At 40.4% G+C, this 13,627-nt stretch overlaps 1 protein-coding gene across 5 annotated transcripts in view; it reads right to left on the bottom strand.

Moving 5' to 3' along the window:
* Positions 1-223: 223 nt before the first annotated feature.
* LOC126481341 (MKRN2 opposite strand protein) overlaps positions 224-13,627 on the bottom strand; it is a 95,046-nt gene continuing 81,642 nt past the window's right edge. For all 5 annotated transcript variants that reach the window (XM_050105031.1, XM_050105029.1, XM_050105030.1 and 2 more), the window contains 2 exons: positions 5,739-5,945; positions 224-542 (listed from right to left, as the gene is read on the bottom strand). In XM_050105031.1, the coding sequence (XP_049960988.1) occupies positions 308-542; positions 5,739-5,945 (442 nt within the window). In that variant the 3' untranslated portion in view covers positions 224-307. The remainder of the gene's footprint in view (positions 543-5,738; positions 5,946-13,627) is intronic.

Below are 13,627 nucleotides of genomic sequence, written 5' to 3'. Positions count from 1 at the left end.
TGTATACAAGCATTAAAGGTTGCTGTTCAAAGCATGTATTGCATTTTAAATTCCTGTCAATCTTCCTTGTCTATCACTGTTTTAAAAAATGTTTAGAGTCATAATGGATTACTTTCAAGACCACAACATACTGATATTACAAAGATTGACACACTAATATTTATTGCGAAGAAGATAAAAGAGTTAATGGGGGTTTGACGACCAATTCACAAGGTGTTATGAATATTTGTTAGGAATAGTAAATTTTATTTAAAAAATATACATTTAGATGATAAAACAAAAATACTGCAACATATAGAAACACACCCTATTTAAGTGTGTTACAGGCAGTATGTTTTGAAGATATTCTGTGAGTAACACAGCCACTTTTTTTCAGTTTTCGGTACAGAGAAATGTACTTTCCTGCTGTTGTAGTTTGAGGCACAATGTAACTTTCACAAAATCTTGTTCTACTGACAGCGGCTGCACTGAGGGCTCCATACCTCAGCTCTTGCAAAAATTTCAAAACAAAATTGTAACAGTTGAAATTTTCTTCATTGTACCTACCAGAAAAAAAAGAACAAAAATATTGTAGCACGCAAATTTAATAGTCTATGTGGTAAATGTTAGCTTATTTTGCAGCTATCTTTGTACAGAAACTGTGTACAGTTTTAGATATGACAGACTACAGATTTATTTATTTATTTACATTTTCTTTGTGTGGGGCCATTGTAATGATGGCTTTTACAAATGTCAGACTTAATACTATGGTTATATTTATACTCATAAAATACACTATATTCTATAGCTGTTGCTTCTTATGTCTATTTTTTACATTTATCACATTACAACTGATATGCTAATGCCTCATGTTACAATCACAATCTTAAAATTCATTGAAAGAATAAAAACATTTTTCTATTAGAAAAGATTTTAATTTTGCTATAAAAACATTTCCCGCGTACGTTCTTAGAGTTTGGTAGCTTTTTATACCAAATCAAACCACTGATATATGGACTTTTATCAGTCATTTTTAACGTTGTTCTGTTATGGAAATAGTTATACTTTGTTCTAGTGTTGTGATCATGTAAATCACTGCCCTTGATAGCTTCTGTTGGTTGACTTATAAAAAATACAACTATTTTGAAGATGTACAGAGAATATATTGTCAGATATTTGTGCTGCTCCGACACTTCACGATATGAATCTCTATGTCCCATCGTATGTACATGTCATATTGTTCTTTTCTGTAGTAGTAGAAGTATTCTTTTTAAATGTACATCAGCTGCACAGCCCCATAGTTCAATTCCGTAATTGAGAAAGGGGTAAAGTGTTCCATAATATACTAATTTCAGCGCTTGGCTAGGAACGGAATAAAATTTTTACTTCCATTTCTTTATAGAATATCACTGTTGAGAATGGCACATAAGGCAACACTTCGAACAACTTCAGGTGAAGAAGAACTTTGAATTACTTTCCACGCTGTACTTCACCAAAAGCAGTAATCTCTGAAACTGGATGATGCACTTTCTCTGTGATTTGTTCTACACTCGATATATTTGTGAGATTATGTTTCTTTCTCTTGTGAGTAGCACTGAACAAAAACAATTTTTTTTCTCCAAACAGTGCTTCGCAGATTTTAAATGATTCAGGAAAGATATTTTACAACTGTCAAAAGCTGTTAACATTGAAAATTTTAATTATTTTTGGCAATTTCTTACAATATAGGTTGATTTGTTGTATATGTATGATATTTTATATGTTGCACTCTTGAGTTCTACCTGTTCTTTGGGTGTCTACCGCAATTCCTCTCATGTTGTGTTGATAAATATTATCAACAGCATTTTAGCATTATGATTTTAAATCACCATTATTTAAAATTGAAACAAGCCTAAAAATTATTAATGTAACAGCTTCTGGTGGTTTTAAGATTCTGAAACAAATAACTTTGTATTTTGAAAATTCATCACTTAAACAGCATTCAGAAAGAAGAAACTAGAATGGAGCATTCTGTATTCAGTACTCAAGTAACACTACTTTATTCTGAATTTTTTTATAAAGTAGTAATTAAACAGAGAAACATAAATCCATTTACTTTCTGGACATTGATTTATATGTATGATGCTCTACAATTAGAATGAATTACAGAAAAGTAATATAAATGAAAGATACGCTAGTTAGAAAATTTTGTTTGGAAGCTCTGAATTAAGTTTTGCATTACGATTTTTTAAATACTTTCCAGTAGCTGATTCTTATTTATTTCAACATCGGATAGGAAATCAAATCATTGTAATTTAACAGAATTACGCAGTTTATCCATTATTATAACCATTCATTTCAATTTTTCGCCTTTTGAAACTGTTTAAATCTTGGGAGAAGTTCTGCAAGATTGCATCTTCATTCAGAAAAACAGTGTCCTAAGTTGGCCATATTCATTATTCCTTATATGAGCAAGATGGTGGCAGATGAATTAAAATTTTCTAGTACAAGCCTGAAACCAATGTTGTATATTATGGTGTTAAATATCAATCCACAAGAGTGATGTGTATCCCTACTTATTCTTGCCAATTAATTTTACTCACAAACGAAAACCAGAAAACAAGTTATATTAGCAGAGAGCATAAATACTGTGGAGCTTTGTTATTTTATTTGCACATGAAGAAACATGCCAAGGGATGACATTTGTCTTCAACATGGAATGGTGACTGCAACAACTTTGTGAGAGAAAGTACTGCCTGGATGCGAACATAGAAGCTCCAACAAGCAGTGTGAAGTTCTTACACACACACACACACACACACACACACACACACACACACACACACACACACACAACAGTTATAATGTTTAATCAAATGAAACATTAATGAAATGTCATTCAGATTCAGTCTTACTTAGGATAGATTTCAATGTACATGCTTATGATTTGACAGAAGTTTGATCTCATCCATTTGCAGAGTGGAAATGGAAAATGTTCTAATATGACTTTTGTCTGGACTTTTCTGCCAGTATTGGTCCGCATGTGTTGGTTTTCAGTACATGTTGTGTCCCAGGTGGTGGTGGTGGTTAGTGTTTAACGTCCCGTCGACAACGAGGTCATTAGAGACGGAGCGCAAGCTCGGGTTAGGGAAGGATTGGAAAGGAAAGCGGCCGTGCCCTTTCAAAGGAACCATCCCGGCATTAGCCTGAAACGATTTAAGGAAATCACGGAAAACCTAAATCAGGATGGCTGGAGACGGGATTGAACCGTCGTCCTCCCGAATGCGAGTCCAGTGTGCTAACCACTGCGCCACCTCGCTCGGTCTTTGTGTCCCAGGTTTTCAGCAAACTGTCAAATTACCACCTGAGGAGGAAGAGGAGGAGGAGGGGGGAGGAGGAACAATGCAGTTGCTACACTGACTTCTCCAACATATTAATACACTCAGAGGTGCAATAGAGAGAAAGCTACACTGGTTCTCATTTGCCCACATTACCCTTTTACAATGAGCATTGCAACTGAATATCCTGTCCAGTGCAATTGAATGTTGTCTTCAATATTAAATCTGTCTTGTAAAGTAGTTTTTAATGGAAAAATTTTCAAAGCTGCTGACACTCGTCACGAAATCTCTGCTGTATATAAACTGAGAGTGACGAGTGAAGGTGTTGTACATTAATGGTATCACTTGCTTAAGAATTCATAACCAGCTGTCAAGAATTAATAACTGGCTGTCTGCAGCAAGCAACAAACTGGGAGAGAAAATCAATTTCAGAATTCATGAAACTAATAATTTCACAATGTCTAAACTGTTGGACAAGTTTCTGCAGACATCTCGGCATGTTCTGCTTGAGATTGTGACTAAAGAATCAGTGTGCTTTAAGTCGTGTGCTCATTTTTATGTAGCAAACTGTCTGCTAAAATGAGAATTGTTGCACCAGTACAAACAGGAAATTTATGAACAATTTCCCTGCAGTCCAGATTTGGTTTTAAGTGAGATCCACCCTCTTAATGCATATGAAAAATTGGCCTGACTCCCAATGCTCTGACTCTGAAAATGAATTCCAATATGTTTTCAATGACTGCCTGCAATCTCAGACAAATGAATTTTAAGCAGAGGGAGTTAGTCAACTCATTAAATGTTGTGAAACATCTTAAGTCTAATTTGTGATTATGTAGAGAAGTAACATAATGGTATAGTATTAAGATTTTAATAGACATGCTGAAACTATTCCGATATTTTATTTATAGCCCGACAGAGGTAACTTGCCACTTAATCTTTGTACAGGGTGCGCAATATAACTCTGACACAGAAAATATTTACAATCAGGAGTCGAACTGTTTTTGGATAGTTAAGGTTTCTTGTTCACTACAGAATCCATTTTGTACCACTCTGCCATTAAGTTTCACATTTCACACTTTGCTGGAGGTTTTGTCGAAACACTTCCAGTCTTAAACACGTGCACAAACAACTCTGCACACAAATTTTTTGGAACATAGTTTTTGCAAATGTCAGCAGTCATAAAATACTAACAAAAATATAACAAACAATATAACAAACAAGGGAAAATAAAAAATGTAACAAAACAGTGTAGACCACATAAAATATTTTACTTTTAAAGCAGAGACAGGTTTTGATCAGTGTTTAATTACCCTCACACCGTTACTCCTTTCTGACTGCTGGAGATGGTGCCATGGAGCACAAACTGCTCTAGGCTGGTGTGAAGAGCACTGCTATTGAACATGGGCTCTTTTTTATGAGTATTATTTTGTGTTGCATTCAACTGGTCACTAAACGCGTCTGCTCTTCTCACTCACTCGTACATAATGACAAAGTGAAGCACTCGGGACAGAACATGTGGAAGATGCGCATACAAAGGCATGTGATTAATAAGGGCCTGTTCTGTGACAGTCACAAACATTATCCAAGCCACTTTCATTTTGCCCACTCTGTACATCAGCAATTTTTTACAGTTTTATATTTTTGAAAGGATTCTGGCAAATAACTTCGTCATTCTCTACAAGTTAGCTTTTGATGCATCCCCTTTGTAATTTTGTATTTCGTCTGCCTTTGCTGCTGAGAGAACAACATGATGTGCTACTTTAAAAACATACCCTAAGTTTTATTGAAAGAATTAATTTGCACTGTACAGTATATAAGTATGTAACAGTCTGCAGCTGTAGGGCAAGTTGGAGATTAATAGCTTAGCAATAATGGTTTGGAGTTTCCATTATTGTTATAACTGCCTTTATCTGAACATGTTCAAACACACAGGGCAACTACAGCTACAGTGTAACAATTCCATACTAATGGATGTTTTCAAAGAGAAACAGATGCTTCCTAATAGATGTGTCATGTAGTATGGTGCAGTGTACAGTGCCTCAGTTCTTCTCAAGAGGAGACATAGGAGACAAGTGATAACATGTCAGGGAAGAATTTAATGACCTATCAGCAATGTGCACAAAAGTTATCAGCAAAGCAGTTAATTGTAAAAGTTCATGAACTCCAAGCCCCAAGTAGATATAACCAACACCCAAAAAGATATTGGTTTGCATGTAAGCGTATTCTGATTTCTTTTGAACTGTGAGATTATATATAAAGTTTTTGTTTCTTCTTCTTAATCATGACTCAGTGGTTATACAGGGGCACCAATGGGAGACTTTTATAGAATGCACAAACAACAAGTACAGTGACTACTTGCGGTAGATAAATTCTGTTTTTCAGTCTGCTCCTCTGTAATTAATGTCAAGTGTTTCTACTTTAAGCTTAAATGAGCCAAGTTACCTTTCAGAAGACCAGCAAGTCAGACTGGACACATGTCTTAAAGTATTATCCCATATTTCACTCCAAGACTCATCAGCACCATCTACTATTAAGCACTGTTTCCACAAGCTCGCTTTGTCATACTGCAACCCATTTTTGTCATATTCTACCACTAGCCCCTTAGATGAAGTGACTCCTATATGAAGGTCTTTAGAATTCAAGTAATCGCTGAAAGATAGAAACACAACGCATTAGCACCAAGAATAGTTGAAAAAATACTCAACAATCACATACTTTCAATACTAACTACAACATTATATACCAAACAATGGAAAATCCAGGATGGGACGTAACAGTATTATGAAAAGGAAAGTTGCCACTCACCATACAGTAGAGATGTTGAGTTGCAGATAGGCAAAACAAAACGACTGTCACGAATAAAGCTTTCAGCCAGTAAGGCCTTCGCCAGCAATAGATGAAACACACACACACACACACACACACACACACACGCAAATGCAACTCATACGCACAACTGCAGTCTCAGGCAATGTTTCGGTGAGAGAGAGAGAGAGAGAGAGAGAGAGAGAGTGTGTGTGTGTGTGTGTGTGTGTGTGTGTGTGTGATCTGTTGTTGACAAAGGCCTCACTGGCCAAAAGCTTTATTTTTGACAGTCTTTCTGTTGTGCCTACCTGCAACTCAGCATCTTTACTATACGGTGAGTAGCAACTTTCCTTTTCACAATATTGTTATAACATTATACAGTTATATGTAAAATCTTCATTCACAGAATAATACACATATTGGACAAAATCACCCTTTAAAGGGCATACTGGTTGCTTTGAAATGCTGTGGATGATGTAGAATTGGTACCAATGGCCATATCATACTACACCTCTTGGCAGTGTGTGTGTGTGTGTGTGTGTGTGTGTGTGTGTGTGTGTGTGTGCATGCGTGCACACGTTTTTATTTGTTTTGTTTTAGGGTGCATAAACAACTAGGGTCATATGCGCCCACATCAAAACTGTAGAACAAGAATACAAAGAGAGGAGCTAAAAACGGCTATGCGTTAATCTCAATCGATTGAAGAGAAGACAGTTAAAAACAGGAACATGCAGAAAGATCTGTTAAATACACCATAAAGAAATGGAGATCCTGAAGTAAAGATTAAATGTCCTTCACCATATTGCTATGAAGGATAAAAAGTAAAACACGGTTGACAGGCCGCGTGTTGTTTGGTAAAACAGCTGATAAGGCAGATGGCAAACACAAATGAGAACATAAGTGTTAAAAAAAAGGGCATTCCATCAGGAAATGGTGGAGCACCACCTAACAAATGGCGTTGGCTAAAATGACAGTGCTCGATACGCGGCCCAGCCAAAATGATTTCCTTCACGATGAGAGAGCTGAGTGGAGGTCGTAGCCGGCTGGTGTGGCCAAGCAGTTCTAGGCGCTACAGTCTGGAACCGCGCGACAACTACGGTCACAGGTTCGAATCCTGCCTCAGGCATGGATGTGTGTGATGTCCTTAGGTTAGTTAGGTTTAAGTAGATCTAAGTTCTAGGGGACTGATGACTTCAGAAGTTAAGTCCCATAGTGCTCAGAGCCATTTGAACCATTTTTGGAGGTCATACAAGCTGCTAGGAGAGGCTTAGTAACCTGGAGCTTGTTCCCATGAAGGGACGACCAGTGGCGATGCCAAAGTAACACCACCTGCTGACAGACAGCAACAGAGATCATCGGAAGGAAGTGGAGGTCATACAACCCGCTGGGAGAGGCTTAATAGGCTGGAGCTTGTTCCCATGAAGGGAGGACCAGTGGCGATGCCAAAGTTACACCACCTGCTGGCAAACAGCAACACAGAGATCATCAGAAGGAATGCAAGAATTAGTGGGCTGAGATACAAGGACTGCAGCCTTGGCAGCAGCGTCAGTGGCCTTGTTTCCTGTCAGACCAACGTCACCAGGAACCCACATAACATCAAAGTGGCTCCATCAAGAATGAGCAAGTGACAGCTTTCCTGGACCGGTTGCACTAAGTGACGAATGGTGTACAGCACACAGAGGCTTTGAAGGACGCAGAGAGAGAGAGAGAGAGAGAGAGAGAGAGAGAGAGAGAGAGAGAGGGAACAGATGGCAAAATTGAAAAGCCTATGTTGCAGGATGTACTGCATTGCCTGATACAGGGTAAAGAGCTCTACTGTAAATACTGAGCAGTGATCCAGAGGTCGATACCAAAATACATTGGTGCCAACGATGAAGGCACACACGACACCACGGTCAGTCTGAGAACCATCAGTGTAGACAAAAGTACTATCGTGAAGTTCCATCCAAATGTAGTGAAACTGAAGGCGATAGACAGAGGCTGGCGCAATGTCCTTAGGAAGTCAATGAAGGCCAAGGTGAACATAGGCCACCACATGAAGCCAAGGTGATGGAGGGTTCACACCCACCAGGAAAGTGGCAGGTAGTGTGAAGTCAAGCTGCTGGAGCATGAGCCAAAAGCGAACACCAGGAGGTAACAGAAAGAAGGAAGCACCCCATACTGGTGACTCTCAACCTGGCTAATGCAAAAGAAAAGGTGCCAGTGGCCAAATGGATGCCACGATGATGGCCAGTACTGAGATAGCATAAGAGGGACAAATGTGCAGCTGCATAAACAAAACACCCATAGTCAAGTTTTGAACAGACAAGGGACCAGTACTTCCAGGAAGTACCACTGAGGACATGTAGGACATTGAGGGACCGCACACAGTGGGACACCAGGTAAGAAAAGTGGGAGGACCTACAAAAGTTTCCCATCGAGCATGTGCCCAAGGAATTTCATGGTTTCAATGAATGGAGGAGCAACAGGCCCAAGATGTAAACATGGTAGAAGAATCCAATAGTGCCACTAGAAACGCATACAAACGGTTTTGTCAGTGGAAAAACAAAAGCCACTGTCAATGCTTGATGAATAAAGAGAATCAAGACATTTCTGACAATGCCACTCAATGAGACAATGAGACAGGTCAGTGGAGAACTGCAATAAATGGCAAACTCTTCAACGCTTTTGGAGCGAGAGATGCCTGGTGGGAGACAGGCCATTATAAGGTAATGGCGGTAGAAAAGAGGATGACGCTCAGGATGGAAACCTGAGGCACACCATTTTCCTGAATAAAGGTGTCCGCCAAGGCAGAACTCACACACGTACCTTGAAAACTCAGTCTTTAAAAATTCCTGAAGGAAACAGGGCATGTGGCCACGGAAGCCCCACGTGTAGAGAGTACGGAGGATACCAGTGTTCTCCAGCAGGTGTCAAAGACTGTCTCCAAATGAACAAACATGGTCACAGTCTGAGATTTCCGCAGAAAACCATTCATGACATGGTGGACAAAGTGATGAGATGGTCAACTACAGAACAGAACACTTGAAATCCACAATGTTCCGTGGTTAGTAAACTGCGAGACTCGAGCCACCATACCAGCCGGGCATGAATCATACATTCCATCACCTTTCAAACACAGCTAATGAGAGAAATGGGGCGGTAACTAAAAGGAAGGAGTTTGTCCTTACCGAGCTTAGGTATGGGTATGACAGTGGCTTCACACCAGCATCTGGGAAACGGGCCCTCTGCCTAGGTGTGGTTATATGTGTTAAGCAGAAAGTGCTTGCCCACAAGAGATAGGTGCTGCAACATCCGAATGTGAATATCCTCTGGCTCTGGGGCGGAGGATCAAGATGAAGTGAGAGCATGATCTAGTTCCCTCACAGTAAAAGTAGCATTGTAGTACTCACTATTTTGCGAAGGGAAGGATTTCGCCTAAGCCTCTCCCACTCGTTTTCAATGGAGGAAGGCAGGAGGACAGTGGAAGGAGCTCGAAATCTCTGCAAAATGGCAGTCCAAGGTGTTGGAGATAGCAATAGGTTCCATTACGATACCGTCTGCTACTGTCAGGCTGGAAACTGGGGGAATGAATCTTAATCCCTGAGAGCTGTCGGAGGTTGGCCCACATGATGAAAGAGGGAGTGGAACTATTAAAAGAACTAGTAAATGAAATCCAGCTAGCTTTTTTGCTATCCCGAAGAATGTGGCGACACTGTGCGTACAACTGTTTATAATGAATGCAGTTTGCCATTGTAGGATGATGGTTAAAAACACAGAGTAGCACAGCTCTGCGCATGAATTGCATTGCGACTTGCCTCAGTCCACCGAGGGGCTGGGACATGGGGCAGTAAAGAAGTACGAGGAATGGAACGTCCTGCAGCAGTAAGGATAACATGTGTAAGATATTCCACCTGGTCATCACAACTGGGGAAATGTTGTCGCCAGGGAGGCCTTAGAAAGCTGCTATTTGGGTCTGCAAATAGGTGCGGTAGGAGTCAGCAATCAGATGGCACACGGGACATGGTCGTTCGAGTATGTGTCAGAGAGAATGGGCAAGCTAGGCAGTGCAGAAGGAGAGGTCCAAATGGGAATAAGTGTGAGTGGAAGCTGAAAAGAATGTGGGTGCTTCCATATTAATGCAGACAGGGTTAAGGTGACTGAGAAGGTCAGCCAAGAGGACAACTCTCTGACAGGTTCTGGGCAAGCCCCAAGGGGGATGGTGCACATTAAAGTCACCAAGCAGCAGAAAGAGGTGAGAGAGTTGCCCAATGAGCTGGAGAAGGTCTGCCCGAGTGACACTGAATGACGGAAAGATGTGAATGGTACAAAGTGAACAGGCCATGTGATGAAGAAAAATGTGGACAACAACAACTTGGAGCCAGGTAGTCAGGGAGATGGACTGACTATGAACATCATCCTGGATGGGCAGCATGACTCCCCCATGAGAAGGAATGTCTTCCTAAGGGTGAAGGTCAAACCGGACCGGGAAGAAATGCGAGAGCTCAAAGCAGTTGTGAGGACGCAATTTTGTTTCCTGGAGGCACAGTACAAGCAGACGCTGTGGTTCTAAGAGCAGCTTGAAGTCCTCTTTGTTGGTTCAAAGGCCATGAACGTTCCACTGGAGAAGAGTCACGCCGAGGAAAAAATGAAGGGGTGTCACCTAGGTGGCTGCCAGCGCCAGCCTTCGAAGACTCGCTGGTACAGCACAGAGGTAGCAGGACCCTGCTCCAAGAGCTCTACAGAGGTGTCAGCATTCTCCTTCTGTCGGCCTGCGGAGTCCAGGGCAGAAAAACAGTTGATGGTGCACACCAGCGACACAGAGGTAGGCCAGGTGAGGGTGTCATGTGGCGACACCATTGAAGAGGAGAAGACAGTTTCCCTTTGTTTGACTTCTTGGAGCCTTTCTCGTTGGCAGACGAGATGTAGCAAGAACAGTACTGTAGGTGCCAGATGGTACAACACAGGGTTTCCGACTAGCCACCAACTTGCGAGCGACCAGGTAAGGCACTTTTTCCTTCACCTGTATCTTCTGGACGCCCTGCTCATCGAGATACTCAGGTGGTGGCGGTATGGCTGCCATTGCAATTGATACAGTGGAGAGAAAGAGGCAGACAATCAGACTCGTGAGCATCCCTATCATAGGTTACTCTTTTGGTCAGGTGTCGATATGACTCTCGAATGTGGTTGTAACGGGTAGCAGCACATCGGATTCAGAATGTATGGTCCTACTGTGATAACTTTCTAACTTGTTTTGATCTTTGACAGAAGAACCACTCTATCAAAATTGAGAAAAAGAGTGTGTGTGGGCACTAAGGATGCATATATTTTTTCATCACCCGATGGACTGCAATGACATCTTGATCAGAGAGCATGTTTGGATTTCTGTCTCAGTCAGAGACAATTCAACAAATGCCAGAAATACTGTTGTACTTAAACGATGTAGTTATTTTTATTTTTTCTAAGGGATAATGAATATCGAGCACCATCATTCAATAGTACCCATATCAAGAGGAAAAGTGATCTCAATAGTCATATATTTTTACAGCAAAACTTGTTATTTCAACCTTTGTTAAACCAAATTGCTTGCGTTTTGGTCCCTTGAAATTCAGTTGACTGAGGGTCTACTGTAGTACTACTGACAACACAAAAAGCACAAATGAGGAGAAAAATCTAACCTTTATCAACCATTCAAACACAGTATTTGATGTTACTGTTTGCAGATCCTTCATCTTTATTTATTTCACAAAATACTGATAAACACACCCACAATTGAAACAACAGATTTGAGAGAAAGGTACTGCAAAACAGTAAATGTGAGGGCAAGATAGCTTGAGTCAGTAAGAGCACTGACCAAGAAATGTGAGGTGCTGGCTTCAAGTCAAGTCCATCAATAGTTTTAATATGTCTATTTTCATATATAGACTCTCTCACCCCCCCCCCCCCCTCCCATTTCTACGTAAAAATAATCTGCAGTTAATTTCAATTAATTTTTTCCAAATAATTTTCCCTTACCTTTCTTCCTTTCTTGAATTCTCTCTCTCTCTCTCTCTCTCTCTCATGTAAGCAATTCAGTGACAGCTAATCAGCTAATTTTGCCTCCCTTAGGATTTATTAAGCTACATCATACCAAAAATTATGTCCTTACAGCTAATAATGACCCTATGAGCACAGTGTGGGAAAGACTAAAATGTGATGGTGTTCCTCATAAGAGTGAAGCCCAACCAAATTCATCACATTCCATAAAATCCCATCAAGAAGTAGAACCTTCAGTGACATGCAATCATGTCAAGGAATACACTAGCAAAACGTACAAGAAATCATGGAAATTAATCTATATACTGTTTAACAATAAACTTTTACAATATTGCTTAGTGCTATTAATGCTTATGCCAGTTAAATTTAAGTCAGCTAGAAAGAAAGTAACATTTGAAGCCTCACATATCCACAGAACAAGCAGGTGTTGTTGAAGCAAAAGGAACTTGTGAATGGATGCTCAAAACATAACAAATAATCGAGAGATCGTGACAGAGAGTTCTGTGTTCCTGTCTTCATCTGCTTCAATGACTGTAGGGCAGCCTTTGACTGTGTTTTGTGGGAAGAGTTGTGGCAGCTGATTGCTGAGTTCAATGTCCCACAACATTTGACAGCACTGATCAGAATTCTATACAATAATCACCTCACAGCTGTGAAGAGAAATGCTGGCACATCTGATTTCTTCAGTGTATCAAAAGGCATAAGATAGGGTTGTGTTCTATCTTCCAGACTGTACAACATCTATGCATAACATGACATTAGAAATGCTCTTGTTGTTTGGACTAGCCAGCCGATGTGGCCGAGCGGTTCTAGGCGCTTCAGTCTGGAACCGCGCGACCAGAACGGTCACAGGTTCGAATCCTGCCTCAGGCATGGATGTGTGTGATCTCCTTAGGTTAGTTAGGTTTAAGTAGTTCTAAGTTCTAGGGGACTGATGACCTCAGATGTTAAGTCCCATAGTGCTCAGAGCCATTTGAACCATTTGTTTGGACTTAAAGTCATCTCAATTGGTGATAGAATTATTTACAACCTCTGATTTGCTAATGACACAATGCTTTTAGCCAGTGTTGAAGATGAACTTGCTGAGCTATTAACAAAAGTAATGGAAATTCGTCTATCATATGGACTGGACCTCAATCTCAATCTCAGTAAGTCCAAACTCATGATAGTTGATCGAGGAGTACAGTTTCAACTCACAGGTCAATTAAAGGAACTGGAAGTCATGCATTCTTTCGTCTATCTTGGGTCAACTATCTGTGACACGAGAAGCTGTGAAGATAAGATAAGAAGACAGATAACGCTAGGGTGAGTGGCTACGAAGAAGCTCACCAAGACCTGACAGAACAGAGCAATAATGAACACCACAAAGGTCTGGCTTGTTAAAACACCCAAGTTTTCTGTCTTCTTTTATTGCTGCAAGACATGGACCCTTAAAGGCAGATACAAACAGTGCATCAATGTATTTGAGCTTTGGTGCTTGCGGAGGATGCTGCGCAGAAAATGGACTGAAA

This window comes from Schistocerca serialis, chromosome 5 (assembly GCF_023864345.2).
Source record: "Schistocerca serialis cubense isolate TAMUIC-IGC-003099 chromosome 5, iqSchSeri2.2, whole genome shotgun sequence".
Classification (NCBI taxonomy): Eukaryota; Metazoa; Arthropoda; class Insecta; order Orthoptera; family Acrididae; genus Schistocerca; species Schistocerca serialis.
This window is presented reverse-complemented; position numbering and strand designations above follow the sequence as displayed.